Source organism: Budorcas taxicolor, chromosome 17 (assembly GCF_023091745.1).
Source record: "Budorcas taxicolor isolate Tak-1 chromosome 17, Takin1.1, whole genome shotgun sequence".
Classification (NCBI taxonomy): domain Eukaryota; kingdom Metazoa; phylum Chordata; class Mammalia; order Artiodactyla; family Bovidae; genus Budorcas; species Budorcas taxicolor.
The window spans coordinates 68,942,545-68,962,101 of record NC_068926.1 but is presented as its reverse complement, the minus strand read 5'-3'; the positions used below and the strand labels follow the sequence as shown (position 1 = coordinate 68,962,101).

Sequence of the window (19,557 nt, the reverse complement as noted above, 5' to 3'; positions counted from 1 at the left end):
CCAATATATCCACAGGCATTTCAGGGGATGCAGAGGTCCTGGAGCCCCTTTGCTGACTCCGGTTGAGAATTCCTGTCTCACAAGGAGCCTTCCCTGAAGGAGGGGCTATAATTGTCCAGAGTGTGGAACACAGCAGAGTCCCCCAGCCTTGCAGTGCCTTGAAATGTCCATGTCCCACATGCCAAGGTATTTGAAGAGAGTGAATAATCAACAAGGAGCTATTAGACGCTTGCATGTGACACTGGGCAAGTCACTGCCCATCTCTGGGCCACAGCTTGTTTACTTGGAATTAGAAGAGTCGGTCTAGATTATCTTGGCGCTCTGATTCAATCATTTATCAAACAAGTATTTATTAAACGTTATTAGGTGCCAGGTACCGAGCTGAGAACTGGGAAAAAGGTTAACGAACAAATAGATGAGGTTCCTAACTTGTCAAGACACATAGTCTAATGAGGAGTCACTGATTAAATGATCACACACAAAAATAAAAGGTGATGAGTTGTGATCAGTGCTACACAGGGGGAAGTGCAGGGAGCTAGGTAGGAGTGTATATGTTGAGGGAATGATTAGAACTTGGAGAAAGAAGAGATGAAGACTTCACCTTGATGAGGAGAGCATCGGGGGTAGTTCAGCATGGATAGGGCCCTGAAGTGTGAGGTGGCCGGGGCACTTAAGGACTTAGAAGATCAGGTACTCACTTCGGCAGCATGTATACTAAAGTTGAAACCATACAGAGAAAGTCAGCCTGGCCCCTGTGCAGGGATGACGTGCAAATTCATGAAGTGCTCCGTATTTTTGGCAGATGTACACTATTGATGGGCTTCCCATGTGGCTCAGTGGTAAAGAATCCTCCTGCCATTGCAAGAGACTCAGGAGACAAGGGTTTAATCCCTGAGCTGAGAAGATCCCCCTGGAGGAGGAAATGGCAACCCACTCCAGTATTCTTGCCTCTGGGAAATCCCATGAACAGAGGAGCCTGGTGGGCTGCAGTCCATGGGGTGGCAGGCCCTGGAGTAGGCAAAGAGGACATGACTGAGCACGCATGAGTTCACACTGTTGATAGTCTGTATGAAATAGACAACTAATGAGAGCCTACTGTATAGCTCAGAGAACTATGCTGAAAAATGCTCTGTGGTGACCTACGTGGGAAAGAAATCCAAAAAAAGAGAGGGTATATTATATAAATATATATACATACATGACTTACTCTGCTATACGGTAGAAATTAACACAATATTATAAAGCAGCTATACGCCAATAAAAATTTGAAAAAACAAGAAATTAGAAGCTCAGAATGGCTTCATTCTAAAGTCTGCTGGGGACTATGCAGGACTATGTTTGCCTACTCAAGGGAGTAAACATCCAGGAACACCAGAAGGCAGAGTCCCTCTCTTTTCATGATAGCCAAGGCATATCTTCCAGTAACTTCTTTTGATGCTCTCCCAAGGAAAGCTAAAGAGCCGGCACTATTTCACTGCATTGAAACTTCAGGTTTATCGGTTAAAAACGTCAAGTACTAAACTTTCCCATCACCAGTGTTATTGAAGGTGTCTTTTGAAAGCCCTTCATCTCATATCTTACGTTAAAAGTATGAGATGCTACCAAATAAAAAATGTTTAATTTTATTTATTTATTTTTTGGCCATGCCATGGCATATGTGCCATGAGTCAAACCTGTGCCCTTGCAGTGGAAGCATGGAGTCCTAACCATTGGGCTGCCAGAGAACCCCCCCAAAAACATTTAATCTTAAAGCGAAGCAAAAATCCCCCGGCCCAGCCCTCGCTGCAATTTAAACTAGGTTCCAGCTCAAGAGGAATTATTTCTACCTCCTGGTTCTGTGGTTCCATGGCCCCACACTGATGATTACCGAAAGCCTGGGTGCACCAACCGCCACTCTGACGGGTGGTCTGAGAGCAGTGTCGCCAAGCTGCACGGGACAGACAGAGCTACCCTTTCATCTCCCTGGGTGGAGCTTTCGGCTGGAGCCAGCACGGAGGCTTCAGTTCTGGGGCCCCTTCTGCCCCCCGCCAGCTGACATCTCTGGGCAAGTCTCAGGCCCTCTCTGGGCCTCAGTTTCCTTATCCGCCAAAGGAGAGATTGGGACTCCGTGTTTGATAAGATTCTTTTCTTTGACTCGGGGATTCTCTGCCCTCTTCTTTCTAAAAGGCATGAACCCGGACATTTTCAAACTGTTTCCAACAACTATTCATAGGCCAGTGACAGAAGGCGAGATAACCACCACTATCTGTAAATTATAATGAGAGGATAATTAGCTGCCTTCAAATTAAGGCTCCCTTCTTGGAAGCCAGGAGGCTTAGTTTTTTAAGTTGTTTTTCATTATCGTCCTTTAACGCTGTTTTCTCACCACAACCCAGAGGGAAAGGGAAGAATGACAAGCAGATGTTTTGTTATTAGGGGCCCTGGGGGATGATCTGATACTTCCACTGCCGTGATCATTCTCCAGATTCCTCTTGAGTCAGCAGAAGCTTTGATGAACTCGACAGAGGGCAGGGGGATCGGACAGACAGGGCCTATCGAGAGAAAGCCTGGCTTAACAGAAAGCTGCTGGGGACAGCAGTTCCTGGCCGGTGACAGCGTGGATTATGAAATTCATATTTTTATGTAACACTTTGCAAAGAGATTTCATTGCCGTTGTCTCATTTTCTCATGAGGATTCTTTGCCACTGCCTGAGTTCAAACCACTACCATCGTCCACACAAGTCTCTCTCATTGCACAGTCTGCCTAGCTGTTGCAGGTTGCTTATAAAAACAGCCATCAAAAATCCATAGAAAGTAGATTAGTGGTTGTCTGTGGTGGTGCAATGGTAAAGAAAGAGCCTGCCAATGCAGGAGACTTGGGTTCGATCCCTGGGTGGGGAAGATTCCACCGGGGAAAGAAATGGCAACCCACTCCAGTATTCTCACCTGAGAAATCCCATGGACACAGGAGCCTGGCAAGCTACAGTCCATAGGGTCACAAAGAGTTGCACATGACTTAGCAACTAAACAACAGTGGATGGAGAGGAGGACTAGTTCTTCTCGCCCTTGAATCAAAGCTGGCCTTGCAACTTGCTTTGACCAATGCAATGTGGAAGAGGTGATCTTGTATCAGACCCTATATATGACTGAAGTCATGGCGTGTGACTTCTAAGGCTAGACCACAGGGGCATAGGTGCTTCTACTTTGATCTCTTGGATTACTCCTTCTGAAGGAAGCCAGGGACCACGTTGCAGCCCTGTGGAGAGCAACCGTGGCTTCTTGCCAACAGTCGGTACCAACTTGCCAGCCCTATGAGTGGATCACCTGGCAGTGGATTCTCCAGCTCTGATCAAGGCTTCAGGGGAGCGCAGTCCCAGCTGGCATCCGACTGCATCTTCATGAGAAACCCCGAGCCAGATCCACCCAGCTGAGTCACTTTGGAATCCTTAACCCGCAGAAACCATGTCAGAGTTTTGGGGCAATTCGTTGCACAACAGTAGGTAACTAATACAGTGGTTCACCCTTCAAATCTGGGTAAAGAGTCACTCCTACTCCATGTGGACTGAGCTGGGAAGCGTGGTTCTCTGAGTGAAATGGAGTAGGACTCTACGGTCCTTCTCCCCTATCCTCATCCTGCCTTTTTGTCTGCGGAAAAACTTTAGCCAAAGAATGTTCAATGGGAGATAAGAAAGAAAACTATCAAAGGAGACCAAATAATGATAGTTTAGTCAGTAAGCATAGTCAAGGACCTCTAATTCCTTCTCAAGGGCTATAGATAATATTCTGAATCATCCTAGGAGCTGTCTTATAGATAAATGATGACCAGACTGCAGCCAACAATAAACGGCCACAATTCTGAGAACTGGCCTCAGGGGAATGGGAACAAACTGACCATGGGACTGCAGATTAACTGTACCTCAAATAATCAAGGTGACGCCAGTCAGACCACTGATGACCACATCCAGGACGACTGTCAGAGCTGACTGCTGTCTCTGTGTGTAGCCCCCACCCCTGTCTTAAAAGCTCTTGCCCCTGCTTGTCAGCGGGGGAGTCAGCCTTTGGACGGAATCTGTCCCCTCCCCACCCTGCTGCCTCACTGGTGTTGCTGTTTGAGTAGCTCAGTCATGTCTGACTCTTTTGAGGCCCCATGGACTATAGCGCACCAGGCTCCTCTATCTGTGGGATTTCCCAGGCAAGAATACTGGAGTGAGTTGCCATTTCCTTCTCCAAGGGATCTTCCCCACCCAGGGATCAAATCCGGGTCTCCTGCACTGGAAGGTGAATTCTTTACTGCTGAGCCACCAGGGAAGCTCACCCACTCTGCCCCAATGCTGGCATCCAAAATAAAACAAACTTTATTTTGCTTTATTTTTCCTTTCCACCAACCTGGCCTCTCTATTGGCTTTTGAGCAGTGAGCAGCCAGACCCCAATTTTGTGACATGAGGAGTGGTCAAGCTGCTGTTAGTGGGAAAATAGAGGAAATGAACATTGTGCAGGCCACGCAACAGCTCACATCAACAATGGTCCTCTGCAAACACAAGCTGGTTGGAGGGTTGAAGCACAAAGGCAATACTGATTCATTTTAGGTGACTCAGAGCATCTGGGCCGAGTGGGACTCAGACCCAGATATTCCAGTGCTGATTTTCTAGCTCCAATACTGACAGTATTTCTCTTTATTTATTCCTAGACTTGACTGATTCTAAGCACCACAGACACTTGCCTCCATTGCCAATCCAAATAATTGCCATTAAATTAAGTTAGTTGTGGTTGTGTTTCTTTTAATATAGAAAACAGAGACACCCCCCCCCCCCCCGTACAATTCCTCCATACTTGTGTGTAACTGGTACATAGTTTGAGGCTTCTCCTGTTAACATGGTTTTTAATTCCATTTCATGTGGACATATGACAAGGATGTCTCCTTTGGAATCTCACATTTCTCATTAATCTCTTCTGGAAAATGAGAGAAAACAAAGATGAAATAAATATGAGGGTTAACATTTCAATGGAAGGGCTTCCCTGGTGGGAAGAATCTGGTTAAGAATCTGCTTGCTGGTGCAGGAGACACGGGTTTAATTCCCCGTCTGGGAAGATTCCACAAGCCACGGAGCACCTAAGCTCATGCGCCATAGCTACTGAGCCTGTGTGCCCTAAAGCCCTTCCTCTCCAACAAGAGAAACCAACCATGATGAGAAGCCTGAGCACCGCACCAAAGAGTAGCCCTCGCATGCTGCAACCAGGACCCAGAACAGCCAAAAACAAACAAAGACATTTTTTAAAACCACTCCAGTGGATAGGGAGCCTCCTTCCTTCCTCTCTCTGTTTCTCATTTTTTTTTCTTCCTTCCTTTCTCTCCACTAAGCACCTACTTTCTCCCTGAGCACCTACTATGTGCTTGGCATTGTCTGTACTATCTCATTTAGCCTCCAAATGATGAAGTGGGTATCACTGATCCCCTTTTGACAGATGAGGAAACTGAGACATGTTAGAAGTCAGGTGTCTTGTTGGAACTTTTTGTCTTCTATAAGTCATGCTGTGCTGTGCACCCCACTCCAGTACTCTTGCCTGGAAAATCCCATGGACGGAGGAGCCTGGTGGGCTGCAGTCCATGGGGTCGCGAAGAGTCTGACACGACTGAGCGACTTCCTTTTCACTTTCATGCATTGGAGAAGGAAATGGCAACCCACTCCAGTGTTCTTGCCTGGAGAATCCCAGGGACGGGAGCCTGGTGGGCTGCCGTCTATGGGGTCGCACAGAGTTGGACACAACTGAAGTGACTTAGCAGCAGCTGTGTTTAGTCGTGTCTGACTCTGTGACCCCATGGATGGTAGTCACCAGGCTCCTCTGGGATTCTCCAGGCAAGAATACTGGAGTGGGTTGCCATGCCCTCCTCCAGGGAATATTCCTTACCCAGGTCTCCCGCATCGCAGGCGGGTTCTTTACTGACAGAGCCACCAGGGAAGCCCAAGAATACTGGGGTGGGTAGTCTATCCCTTCTCCAGAGGATCTTCTCCACACAGGAACTGAACCTGGGTCTCCTGCATTGCAGGCAGATTCTTTACCAGCTGAGCTACCAGGGAAGCCCACAGTCGAGTTAATTAGCTTTAAAACTTCAGTGACATTAATACCACCGGAAATAATGAAACCAATCCATACATTTCTGCCAGAAGTCCTACTTTAAGCTTTATCTGTACCAAAGACTGCCACGTGTGTTCTTACAATCAACCACTAAATTACAAATTAAATTGCCTGTGTGATGCCATCAAATGGGTGTGATGCCAGAGGGAAAAAAAAAACAGACCAACCAGGACGTTTTTTTTCTGTCCCTTTTAGATCACTGGATGACAAGTTTACCTGAAAAAACTGATGTCAATAAAAGAATGCATCCCCTGTCCCGACAGTTTATAGCATTTAGCCGCAGAATTCCTCCTGGACTTGAGGAACCCAGGTAGCACACTTGGTTTTTCCAAGAGGTGGAACCACACCTGCTCTCCGCCCACCTCCCACCATCTCTGCTAAAGCATCAAGGGTGCTAGGAGCGGAAAGTGTGGGTACAGCCACTCCTGTACCTACGGGGGGCGGAGTCTTGGGTTGGGGGCGTGGCCCCGGGCCCGGCTTCCCGGCGGCAGTTGGCTTCGGGGGCGGGATCGGGCCGAGGCTTCCTGTCTGCGCCTGCGGAATAGCTGTTTGACCCCGGAAGTGCCTGCGCTCTGGGAGCTGTCACCGTGGACCGTGGCGGCGGCGGCGGCGGCACATCGCCGGCATAGGAGCCGCCAAGGTGAGCGCGTGGCTGATCCTTGCGGATGTGGGGCATCGGACCTGGGAGGGGCTGCAGCCGTTCCTCACGCGGCCTCGGGCCTCCCGCCTCGATGGCAGGGCCAAGGCTTAGGCTGCCCCAGGGGCCATGAATCGCCCCGTTCCTCCTATCTCTCCACCCCGAACCGGAGTCAGGCCGCCAGAACTTAGTCTTAGGATTCGAGGGTCGGCCCCAGAATGACCTTGGCCTTGGGCGAGACGCTGCCCTCCTACCCTCACCTCGAGCTTCAGTTTCCTCGGGGTTCATTCATTCGTTCAACAAATGTTATGTCCAGCGCCTCCTACGTGGGCACAGATCTAGCTAGGCACTGGAGATATAAACAGAGCAACAGAGGAAGTTCCTGCCCTCATAGAGCTTACAGTCTAGTGGGCGGGGACAGTCGACGACAAAGAAATGCACTAGGTAATTAAAGATATGACTGCAACCGGAGGAGTGAATACTTTAGATAGGGCAGTCTGGTACGATCCCTGAGGAGGGTAATACTGAAGCGAGACCAGAAGGGTTAAGACAGAGAAACTGAGACAGGAGTAGCCTTGGGGATGCTCCTAGGCCTTCTTGCACTTACTCCAAGCTCCCCTTCAAAAGAAAGCCCTTTCCTAAATTTTTAACTTTTGCTGCCCTGCTTGACGCTGAGGATCCACTGTGGGGTGGGGCACAGATATCGTCATGATCGTTGACCTTGTCATTTTTAGAGTGCAGTTACTGCCTAGTTAATTTCTACTCATACTGTAGACGAAAACTCAAATTTTCCTTGACATCCTCTCTCTGTCGAGTCAGTTCTCTTTGTTAAATGCTGTCATAGCCTCATGGGCCTTGCCTGCAAAGCATACTCACAGTATTGAATTTTCCTTGTTCATGTGGCTGTTTGGTTCATATCTGTCTTGTTAACCATCAAGACCCTAAACTCTGTGAAGGGCAGAATCTGGTCTGTTATTTGCCCGCCTTAGGATTCTCCAGGCTTCAGTGCCTGGCACATAGTAGGTACTCAAAAACTATTTGAAGGGACAAGTAAGGTTATTAACAGTTTTTGCTGTCCAGTAGTTCATAGAAGGTCTCTCCCACCACGAGGCTGTTACCTTCTCTTTCTGATTATGTCTCTCCTCTCCTTACATGACTCCTCACTTCGTCAGATGAAAAGCCAAAATCTTTAGCACAGCATTTGAGGCTCCTTTTAAAGTGGCTCCATCTTTTCTAGCCAACCTCTTCTCTCCACTTCTTGTGTTTTCAGCCACACCAAGTGTCTCCCTCATCCTTCAAAGCCACAGGCTCTGAGCCTTTGCTCATGCTTGCTCTTTGCTTAGAATGTTCTTCCTTTCCATCTTTTTCTCCTGTCCTTCAACAGCCAGGTTGTAGGTCACCTTTTCTGTGACATTCTTCCTTTCTGTGCTGTGCTCGTCTTGGAAATTTCCAGTTACAGCTCTAACGACACGGATTAATAGTCATTTACATGCCTAGGTCCCAGAAGATATTCAGTAAGTATTTGCTGAGTAATTGAGGAAGCCCAGATGCTCGGCTTATGATTGGGACTTGAGTAATAATAACAAGTGAACTTTACTGGGGGCTTCCTTGGTGGCTCAGTGGTAAAGAACCAGCCTGCAGGAGACAGGAGACATGGCTTCGAACCCTGGGTTGGGAAGATCCCCTGAAGAAGGAAATGGCAACCCACTCCAGTATTCTTGCCTGGGAAATCCCATGGACAGAGGAGCCTGGCAGGCTATGGTCCATGGGGTCACAAAAAAGTCAGACATGACTTAGTGACTAAACAACAAACTTGACCGACTGCTTATTATGTGCCAAGTGCTGTGCTGACCACTTCGTATTGGTTACTTCTCATGTCAACCCTGAGGGATTATGAGATTATGTACTGTTCTCATCCCGATTTTACAGATGAGGAGATCGGAGCGTAAAGAAGTTAAGGAACTGCTCAGGTCTCAACATGGGTAGGATGGAGCCAAGACTTGAACCCAGGCTGTGAAACTATAAACTTCTCTTTTGACCATCATACCAGCCTGAGTCTAAACTGCCCTTCCAGGCTCTGGCCTGTAGGAGTAGATTTCCTCTAAAAGCAGGTTGCTGTCTGTACCTGTCTAGATCTGGACTCTGGGAACTAGAATTTTAAGTGTGGAGAGCCGCCTCCTCCTTATGACTCTTTCCCCATCCTAGGTCCCCGCACTGGGCACTCCTCCTCCAGTCTTCGGAAGGTGAGCATGGAAAGGCCTGGGCTTCATTTAGACTTCTGCACTGGTGAGCTGAGCACTGATGTTTCCAGCTGTCCTCCCAGCATCTCTCAGGGATTAGGAAAGGAGTATTTTTAGCATACTCAACACCAGAGACCCAGGTGCCAAGGCACAAGAGCTGGGTTTCAGTTTCAACTTGGCTACTCAGGTATTTGCCTGAGCAAATCAGGGCCCCTCTTTGGACATCTGAGCATAATAATCCTTGTCGCTCTTAACTGGGCTATTGTGAAAGGCTAGTAAGATTAGAAGCTCAATTAGAAATCATGTATTGACTCAATGGACATGAGTTTGAGGAAACTCCGGCAGATAGTGAAGGACGGGGAAGCCTGGTGTGCTCCAGTCGATGGGGTCACAAAGGGTCAGACACGACTGAGCGACTGAACAGCAACGACAAATATACAGCAGATGGTGTTACCTACACTTGGCAGAGGGGAAAGGTGAAAGCTCAGTCGCAGGGACCACGTGTCTGATCCACTGTCCACGGAGACCCTAGTGCTAGAGTGGGTCTCGGGGACCGGGCAGACTAGACGAGGGACTTGTTCCTTCTCTTTCCATCCCGTGTGAAGATGGGCATCTTCACAGTCTTTAAAGTAGCCCCTGAACCAAGGTTCCTTGTGCGTCAAGCTGCTTCCTACCTCCTTACCTCCGTTCCTGCTGTTTCCTCCACCTGGGACACCCTTCTTCCCAGTCTCCACTATCAAGACTCAACTCAAGCTCTCCTGAGCCTTTAGGCGCTCCTCTAGAAATGCTCTCCCTACAGCCACAAGCCCCTGCCCCCAGCTCACCTGCCCGAGACTCAGCACAGCAAATGGTTAAGAGCCAGCCTGCTTCATCAGCCACTAACTCTGTGACCTAGGGGAAATTTTTTTTATCTTCTCTGAGCCTCTGCTTCCTCACTGGTAAAGTGTTAGTTGCTTAATCACGTCTGACTCTTTGCAGTCCCATGGAGTGTAACCCGCCAGGCTCCTCTGTCCATGGGATTCTCCAGGCAAGAATACTGGAGTGGGTTGCCATTCCCTTCTCCCGGGGATCTTCTCAATCCAGGGACCGAACCAGGGTCTCCTGCACTGCAGGCAGATTCTTTACCGTCTGAGCTGCTAGGGAAGCTCGTTGGTGAAATGAAGGTAATGAGATTAATAGCACCAACCCTGGACTTGTTACAAGCGTTCGTACACGTGAAGCCAGTTAGGGTGTCTACAAGCGAGTGCATGCTGAGACAGGGGCCCAGAAGAGCGGCAGCACCCGAGAGGCATGTTCCTGCTGCTCTTATTGTCATCATCATTACTGCGTCGGAGCTCCCACAGAGCAGAGACCAGGCCTTTTCAGTCTGTCTTTGTAACACTAGGGCCTGGCCTGGTATCTGAGAGCCAGGACCGCGGTGTCTCATGGCTGGCCGTGTCCCTCAGCACCTCAGGGAGGGCTCAGGAGGTGACGGTTTCCTCATCCTACCCTTCATACGTCTTCATGTCGTCATTGAGATGTGCCAGCCTTTTGTGGCATGTCTTCTTAAGAGCCCAGAGTCACTTCTGTTCCATGATTCAGCCAATATGCACATCCCTCCTGTGGATCAGGCCAAGTGGCATTGAGAAATGAGTGTTGGACCGGAAGGCAGGAGACGTGGGGCCTGCCCCTCACTGACTCTGCAGCCCGTTTGGGCCTCTCTAAGAGAGGAGGTCACTCTGGCAGGTTTCCGTGAATTCTCTGTGAAAACCTTCTGGCCCTTCTGTTTATCCATATCCTTCTTCCCTGAAGCCTAGAAAGTTTGTAAAATCTGAACACCCTCTGCAAGGGAGGAAAGTCCCATGGCTTCAAACCCCACCCCCACCCCCCGCCAAATCTGGTTAAAATGGTAAGAAAAGTGTCATCATATTCAGCTGTTCATCAGCTATTTCATGAAGATGCCTCTGGACCAGGCCTGTGCTGGTCACAGCAAAGGTAGCAAGAGGAGAACCCAGGCACAGGCTCCGCAGAGCTCACAGGCCAAGGAGGGCATGGAGCTGGGGCCATGAGAAAGATAATCTAGTTACTTTTAACCAGTACTTCATGACTTGGGTGGGAACTGGAGAAGGAACTACAGCCCACTCCAGTATTCTCACCTGGAGAATCCTATAGCAGAGGAGCGCGGTAGGCTACAGTCCCCGGGGTCACAAGCGTGGGACGCGACTTAGTGACCAAACCACCACCGTATCAGGTGTCACCTGGGGAGTGTTTCCCTCCTCAGCTGAGAACTGCCACTTTAGGCAAAAAAGCCACTGGTCTTCGTGAGTAGTTGTGGGAACCAGGCCTTTGAGGCCCGCCAGGAGCCCCCTGAGGCTAGAGGTTGAAGCTTCTCTCCTGGCTCTGGGGGGAGCCCCAGAGCAGGCCCCTGCCCCCGGAGCCTCTGGGTCTGCTCTCTTCCTCCCATCCGTATTTCTTTCAGGAGGGCCACGCAGCACAATGCCCGCCTTGCCCCTGGACCAACTCCAGATTACCCACGAGGACCTGAAGACAGGAAAGCTGAGGACTTCGCCTGCGCTGGTGAGCCAGTGCCTTGAGGCTGTTCAGCCCGATATTAATATTGTTGAACTTGCAATCTCAGAAGCAAAAAAGTAAATTCCTTCTTTATCGGTTCTATGGTTCTACAAATGACCTGAGGGCCACAGTCTACGTTTCAGGAGCCAGGATGCTGTTAGGTCTTTCCAGGCCCCAGTGCAGGAGTTTTCTTTCCCAGCAGTAGCTTGAGTTTGAGTGGTATTTTCCATGTCACCACCCCATACCTTCCCTGCAAAGCATTTCATTTTGAATCAAAGTCTGATGGCAGTTCTGACTCAGCCCGAGCTGGCCGGGTAGCGGGGCTGGCCCAAGGCCGGATCTGGGGATTGGACCCTGCAGGAGGTGCTCAGATTTCAGATGGGCCTTTTTCAGAGCTGTCCCAGCTGCGGTCTACTTGGCAGTGGGGGGCAGAGGAGGGGGACACTAATAATGTCAGAGGTCAGGTCTGAACAGGCTAAGAAGCACTACGTGCAGACGCAGCAGGGCTGGTGAGACTGAGAATGGAAGTGAGCATGCCGACGACCAGCTGTGGGAGAGATTAGAGCCGTGGAGAGGTGTCAGGCTGCTGGAGGAGACAGACGTGGGGACCGGAGACCCCATACCCCCTTGCTGTTTCCCCAAGAACGTTAGCTTACTTGAACAAGGTGGGAGGAAGTATTTTCTGGGTGCTTGAGTAAAGTCGTGGGAAACAAGAGCTTGGTGTTTTATTTCCTGCTTTCTGGATGGCTTCCTATTGCTTCCTGACTACTCGCTAATAATAGTGCTTAATATTTATAGAGCACTTGCTCTGGGCCAAACCTTTCACCTGGGTCATCTCATGGAAGCCGAACCACAGCCCTCTGAGTAGGCATTTTGGTCGTCCCCATTTTACAGATGAGGAAACTCAGAGTTCAAGGTCACAAAAGTAGAACACTAGGGGAGTCAGAACAGGACCCCAGCTGAGCTGTCCCTGGAGTCTATACTTTCTTCACCTTCCTACTATACAGCCTCTTGTTTCTTTCTCGTAACTTTTTTTAAAAATCGAGGTAGTGTTGATATCCAACGTTGTGTGTTTCAGGTGTATGACATAGTGATTCACAACCATAAAGGTTATATTCCACTTATAATTATTATAAAATGTTAGCCATGTTCCCTGAATATATCCTCATATTCATAGCTCTTTTAGGTGAAGAGGATATTGATTAGAAAATCAGGAACTGTTCTGTACAGTATGTTAGCCATTCACCACATGTGGCTATGGAGCTCTTGAAATTGTGGGGGATTCAACCAAGGGACTGTATCTTTAATTTAGTTTTAGTTCGTTTAAGTTAAAATAGTCCCATGTGGTGAGAATCTGCTGTCTTGGCCAGCACGGGACAGGTGTGGAGCGGTTCCGTCTCTGCCGAGGTTCTGTTGGGCCGTGCCGGTGGAGACTGGTTCCTTGGGCCCTTCCCCGTGTCCGGGACACCAGGCTGTTAGACTGTGGGCCCTCTAGGAGCAGGGACTGGTCCCTTCCCTTTACTCTGGTTTTCCAGCGCCAGGTGCATCATAGGTTCTCAGGAGACATCCGGTACATGAGTCAAGGACCCTTGCCGCACTTCGGGACAGGGCCTAGCGCTACAGAGTGAAGAGACTGCCCTGCAGGGGAGGCAGACTGGTGGCTTCTCTGCAGCATGCGCGAGCAGGGTGTGATGGGGCTCCGCGCTGCTGATCGAGGCCAGGGAGGGGTGCACCGAGGCCTTGGGGTGGTGGGAGAGCTCACGCCGCCAGGGGCACCCTGCTGTAGGAGGGAGATCCTGAACTGCGTGTGGAGGGGTGAATAAGCACCAGCCGGGCAGAGCAATGGAGAAGGGCGGGCCTGGCAGGAGGACCTGGGTATATTGTCCCCGAGTCCTGAGAGCCTGGTTCCTACACCAGCCCCCAGGGGTGGAAGCAGTATCGCAGAGTTAAGGAGCCCAGCCTTGTAAAGAAATCAAGTTTGGCACCCACGTGGTTGAATGGGCTCTTGAGAAAGATAAGGATCATTTAAGGGGAGCATTTGGAGAACAGTACAAAACAGTTTCCTATCAAGATGAACAGGGCACAAGTTTGATGGGCAGTGCATGTTCAGGAAGCTTCATGGGGCAAGTGGGACCTAGGCCAGGCCTGAAGAGTGGGAGATACAGCGAGAGACTGCAGCTCCTCTCTCTGGGATCCTCCGTGGCCCCTGCTCTTGGGCGTGGCATCGGAGGTGCTTCAAAGACCTTGGCAGGACCTGGTCCTTCATTACCTGCATGCATTCCTCTGTTCAACCTGCAAGTGTGTATGGAGGGAGTGCTCGATGTCAGCCCGGCTCTAGGGGCTGGGACTGCTGTGTGAGCAAGACTCAGACCCCCTCCAGAGACCTGCAGGGTAGCGGGGAAGACAGAAGGCAGGCCCTCCCTTTCAATCTAACTTTATTGAAGTGTCATTGGAGGACAATAAACTGCATATATTTATGGTACACGGTTTGGTTGGTTTTGACATCTGTAAATCCACATGAAACTGTTACCATAAGCAAGATAATGAACATTTCTGCCACTCCCAGAAGTGTCCTGGTGCACCTCCACCCCCTATTATAATCTACCCCTTCCTCTGTCCCCCTCCACTGCAACCAAAGATCTGCAGGCACTTCTGATGCAGTTCAGCAAGTGCTGCAGGCAGGGAAGCATAGAACGCAGGTGTTGAGGGAGCCAGGGTGAACCCCTCACCTAATTGGGATGGGGCTTGGGAGACTTCCTGGAGGAAGTGAGGTCAGAGCTGGGGTCAGAAGGACGAGCAGTGAGACCAGGGTGGCCTGTGGCATCATAGGTCACATAGTAGGTGCACAGTGTCAGCTTTGGTTCAAATCCTGCCTCAGTTGCTTCCTTAGCCCTGTGACCTTAGCTGAGTTCCTAAATCTCACCAAGTCTTGGTTTCCTTCTCTGTACAATGGGGAGAATACTCTTTCCCTCTGAGACAGTAGTTGTGAATTAAAAAGAAATGGGCTGTGGGACTGGCCTGCTCAGCAGCTCGCACAGGGCAGTCCTCAGTGAGTGATGGCTTTTTTCTATCCTTTCAGCATCTCTCCCTCCAACTCTACCTCCCACTGCCCAGTGCAATCTGTGCCCCCGTCCCCTGTTTTGTTTTTTTTTAATGGCCCGTCTTTATGCCTCCATAAATGGACTCTGTCTTCCATCTAAAAATTCTGCTCCACCTCCAAGGTCCAGTTCTGGATGCTGCCTGGCCTGGGAAGCGGCCCCTCGCCCCCCAGGCGCTCGCTCTGCCAGGTTTGAGCTGTCTGCTCGTCTGATGACAGCCGTGCATCGTCCCCTCTGCAGGGTGGGCTCTGGGAGCACACAGACTCCCTTCTCGTGTGTGCCCCCGCACCTGGCAGAGCAGGGTGCCAGTAGATGTTCGCACGATGGATTGCAGGAAGGTCCAATCTCAGGGGCGTGCGCATGTGTGTGTCATTTGGGCAAGGGGGGGTCGGTGAGCAGCCTGGCCTGAGAAGTGACCTAAGTGAGAGGTGAGGCATCGACCGGTAGAGGAGGGGAACTTGGAAACCACAGAGAGGAATTTAGGCCCTTGAGAGTAGTTTTGAACTTGTTTCAATCAGCAGGATTCCTTTTGTATAAATTGTGATTTAAATGGGCGGGGGACCCTGTGGAGGCCCTCAACCTAGGTGGTTCTCAAAGAAACTGACCTGTCAGCCATGACGTCCCTGTCCCCTCTGGACTGACAGACCTGGAAGTGGGTGGACTGTGGTTGACAACAGCTGAGACGAAAACAGGCGGCCTCCTTCCTGTCACCGCCTCCCCCGCAGAAAGTCAGAGGGGAGAACCGAGCTCATCTTTTCTTTATGCGAACAAAGTAAGGTTTGTTCCCCGGCAAGGTAAGGGTTAGAAGAGAGCACTTGTGAGGCTAAGCCGAGACCTGCAATTACTTGATGAGCATCTTTACCAAAAAATTACTGAGGTTTTTCTCTGATTACATGAAGGGAGCAGCACGGTGATATGTACATACGACGTTGTTTGTCAGAAAGAGGAAAATGGGCCCAGACAAATGCCTCGTGTGGCCACATTTTAATGTAAATGCCTAGAAAAAGGCAGTGAGGATGCTCACGGGATGGGGAGGGGCTCCCTCTGGGTGAATGCTAGACTGGGGTGGTGGTCCCAGGCGACTTATCTTTCTGTACTGTTGTGAGTTTTTGAAAGAAAAAAAAAAAAAAACCTCCTGCCTCACTTGTGTAATTAAAAAAAATAATACATCTTCTTTTTTAAATTGGAAAATATAGTCAAGTCCTAATCCTTTCTATTAGAGATAGCCACTGTTAGCTTTGAGGTGTCCCCCAACCCCTGGCCTGACACTCTTTTAAAAAATAAAGTCCATACCAGTGTGTGAATGTGTTAAATATGGCACTTTTTTTTTTAATCCCAAAAATGGTCATACAAAATAGAGGGGTTTGTGTCTTGCTTTTTCTTCCCTTAACCTTTCCCTGTGTCATTAAGCATTCTCCAGAAAACATGGTATTTAATGCTCGCCTGGCGCTCCCAGACTGCGGCCAAGCCTCCCTCTGTCAGAGACACTCGGTTCTTTATGCCTGAGGGTCACCGGTTGGAAGAGCCCAGGGTTGTTGCTGTGGGTTGGCAGAGGGGCCCTCGCTGACTAACCTCTGCCACGTTAACACGTGGTTTTTGGATCCGTAGCACCCCGAGCAGAAGGCAGACCGGTATTTTGTGTTATACAAACCGCCCCCTAAAGACAACATTCCCGCCCTAGTGGAGGAGTACCTGGAACGCGCCACCTTCGTAGCCAATGACCTGGACTGGCTCCTGGCCCTGCCGCACGATAAATTCTGGTGCCAGGTAACATTCTACCACCATTCCCGCTAAGACCAGGCACGTGCCATGCCGTTGGTTGGGTGCTGGTGTTTTTCTCCCCAGGAGGTGCTTTTTCTTCCTCTGCTTCTTACACAGGATCCCTAAGAGCAAATTGTGTTTGGAATTACTGTGTTCCGTTATCAGCATCTTAATGATGTTTACACAAACGCCTTCCACCATGGCATTTTTAGAGACTCGTGTTTAGCTCATTTATGCCTCTTCGGTCCCTTGGGGTTGGTGGGCGTGGTTGCCCCAGGCCAGAGCTGACCGGCCGTGAGCCCCGGACGGTCCCCCCACAGGTCCTCGGGCCGCAGTGGCGTAGCCTGGCTGTCCCCTGTCGCCTGGCCTGGCGCAGCCTGGCTGTCCCCTGTCGCCTGGCCTAGGTCATCTTCAACGTGAGCCCCGCACGGTCCCCCCACAGGCCCTCGGGCCTCAGTGGCGCAGCCTGGCTGTCCCCTGTCGCCTGGCCTAGGTCGTTTTCGACGTGAGCCCCGCACGGTCCCCCCACAGGCCCTCGGGCCTCAGTGGCGCAGCCTGGCTGTCCCCTGTCACCTGGCCTAGGTCATCTTCGACGAGACCCTGCAGAAGTGCCTGGACTCCTATCTGCGCCATGTGCCCCGGAAGTTCGACGAGTGGGTGGCCCCGGCCCCCGAGGTCGTTGACGTGCAGAGGCGCCTCCACCGCAGCGTTTTTCTCACCTTCCTCCGTATGTCCACGCACAAGGAATCCAAAGTGAGCCCCAGGTCCTGTGACAGGTCGCCCCCGCCAGCTGACACCCCCACGCCCCTGGGAATGCAGGCTCTGGAAGTATCGAGTCTCCCCCTTGTCTCCCGCTTTCACTCCCGCCGCTGGGGAAGAAGTCTGTGCCGCCTCCCTTGTCCTCTGAGCCGCCAGGTCGCCTGCGTTACACCCAGTATTTCCACCAGTGGAGAGCCGAGGGCCCTGTGCCAGGGGACGCGTGACTCTGCCTCTCCTTGGGCATCAGAGGGCGAAGCATCGATTCTGATTTTTTTTAGAGGACCCTGGATGTGCTGTCTAAAAGCCTTTACTCCCCCACCCCGGGTTTATTTTTGTTAATTTAATTAATTTATTTAGCCAAATTGTGTGGCACGTGCAATCAGGCTGTTCCCCGACCAGGGACTGAAACTGTGCTCCCTGCAGTGGAAGTGTGGAGTCCTAGCCACCGACTAGACTGCCAGGGAAGTCCTGCCCCCCAATTTTAAAAATAATAACGCTGCCCTTAAAAAAACGTAACAAAAAATATTTTGCAGATAATGAGAGTCGCCCACAAATTTCCTTCCCTCAAAATAACCACTGTTAAGGGGCCTGTTCCTTCAGGGAACTTTTTTCCTTCCAATGTGTTTGTGTCTGTGTGTGTGGTGTCCACATATTTACTTTAAAAATAGTATCTTTTCTGTTTTTTTTAGCTTGTTAGCATGGAAACTGTTAAATATACACAAAAGTATCACGACTCCCACGTGCCCATTACCTGGCTTCAACAGTTAGCATCTTGCCTATCTTGCTTTCCCTCCCCCACTGAGTTTTCTGTTTTTCTTGGAGTATTTTATTTTTGTCCTTTTGAAGCTGTGCCATGTGGCATGCAGGATCTTAGTTCCCTGACCAGGGATGGAACCTGAGCCCCCCTCCATTGGGAGTGCAGAGTTTCAACCTCTGGACTACTAGGGAAGTCCAGTCTTGGAGTATTTTAAAGCAGTCCCAGACATCATGGTAGTTTACCTGTAAATAACTTTAGAATGAATCCCCAGCTGATGGTTTCATAGGGAGCGTCTGCTTCGTTTTACATTAGGGTGAGTGACTGTTGCTCCAGGTCAGTCCCCTTGGCTTGGGTTCATCCTTGGTGTGGACGGAGCTGCTTCTATTAGCCAGGCCCCCCCGATAGACCTGAAGGTTATTTCCTGCAAGCCTGCTATTACCCTGCCACGCATGTGTTTGGGGAGGTCGCTCATCCTCTCTTTGCTGTTCCTTAGGATCACTTCATTTCGCCCTCTGCTTTCGGAGAAATCCTCTACAACAACTTCCTGTTTGACATCCCAAAGATCCTGGACCTCTGCGTGCTTTTTGGAAAAGGCAACTCTCCACTGCTGCAGAAGATGATAGGTGAGTAGGATGTGGGGCCCAGGGCCTGGGGTGGGCGTGGGTGGTGCAGAGATGACCCCCACACGTCCACAGGGGGATCAGGGCAGGAGCAGTGGGCGGTGCTTGGAAGTGGCCTAGCGGATGTGTGTGTCAGCTCCGAAAGGAGTGGCTCAGTGGCTGTGGGGGAGGGGTGACAGACAAGGGCAGACGAGCGCTCCTCCAGGACCTCAGAGCCCCAGCGTCAGGCTGGGTGTCCCGGCCCAAGGAGGGGGGCGTTTGCTTCCGCGGTGACAGCTAGCCGTTTGCCTGAGTGTGCACTGGTGACTCTGCCGACGCCCCACCTGTGTCATCTCAGGTGATCCTCACAGCCGCCCTGTGACGTCAGCGGTGTCACCACCCCCACTTACGGTTAAGGAAACTGAGGTTGAATGTCCGGGACTTGCCTGCAGGGTCATGACTGATGCGTGGCCAAGCTGGGGTTGACGTCACGTGGGCCTGAGGCTCACACTCTGGGCCTCGGTCACTCCCCGCCTCACGGGTGACATGGCCGCCTCAGAAATGTTGAGCTTTGAGTTGCTTCTGAGAATGGACAGGGGCAGGGGTCAGAGGGGACCCCCTGGGGTTGTGGAGGGAATGGGCATCAGCAGCTGGAGGCTGTCGGGAGGCGGGGGTGCTGGAAAGTTCACGCAGAAGCTTTGTTGGGAAGCTCCAGAGGGGACAGTGGCCCCAGGGGTTTGCCTTGGAAGAGGAGCTTGTGGCAACTGGCCCAGCTGGTCACCCTGGACACTCCGTCAGCCCTCCTCACCCTGAGACTGTAGGAGAGGGTCTTCCTAATGCCCAGTTACAGAGCTCGGTCACCCCTTGAAATGGTTTCCTTCCTCCCTTCCCCTCCAACCCCAGTGATAAAGGTAATATAGGTTAATTTAGAAAATTTTGGAAGAGTATAAAGAAGCAGGAAAGTAATTATCAAATTCCTGCCCCCCCCCCCACCCCCAGAGACGATCATTTGGTGATTATTCCCTTCTAGTCTTTTCTCTG

The 19,557-nt window shown here is 50.7% G+C and overlaps 1 protein-coding gene and 1 non-coding gene across 6 annotated transcripts in view; both read left to right on the top strand.

Moving 5' to 3' along the window:
- Positions 1–690: 690 nt before the first annotated feature.
- Positions 691–797, top strand: LOC128062689 (U6 spliceosomal RNA). Its single transcript, XR_008200842.1, has one exon. It is a non-coding gene; the product is annotated as a U6 spliceosomal RNA (small nuclear RNA).
- Positions 798–6,659: 5,862 nt separating this feature from the next.
- Positions 6,660–19,557, top strand: part of ASCC2 (activating signal cointegrator 1 complex subunit 2) — a 36,486-nt gene continuing 23,588 nt past the window's right edge. Inside the window, exons 1-6 of one of the 5 annotated variants that reach the window (XM_052654323.1) lie at positions 6,660–6,755; positions 8,958–8,995; positions 11,451–11,548; positions 16,249–16,407; positions 16,984–17,154; positions 18,411–18,540. In XM_052654323.1, coding sequence (XP_052510283.1) covers positions 11,468–11,548; positions 16,249–16,407; positions 16,984–17,154; positions 18,411–18,540 — 541 coding nt within the window. In that variant the 5' untranslated portion in view covers positions 6,660–6,755; positions 8,958–8,995; positions 11,451–11,467. Of the gene's footprint in view, positions 6,756–8,957; positions 8,996–11,450; positions 11,549–16,248; positions 16,408–16,983; positions 17,155–18,410; positions 18,541–19,557 lie in introns of those variants that run through there. The other 4 variants (XM_052654324.1, XM_052654327.1, XM_052654326.1 and 1 more) reach the window with 4 other exon arrangements.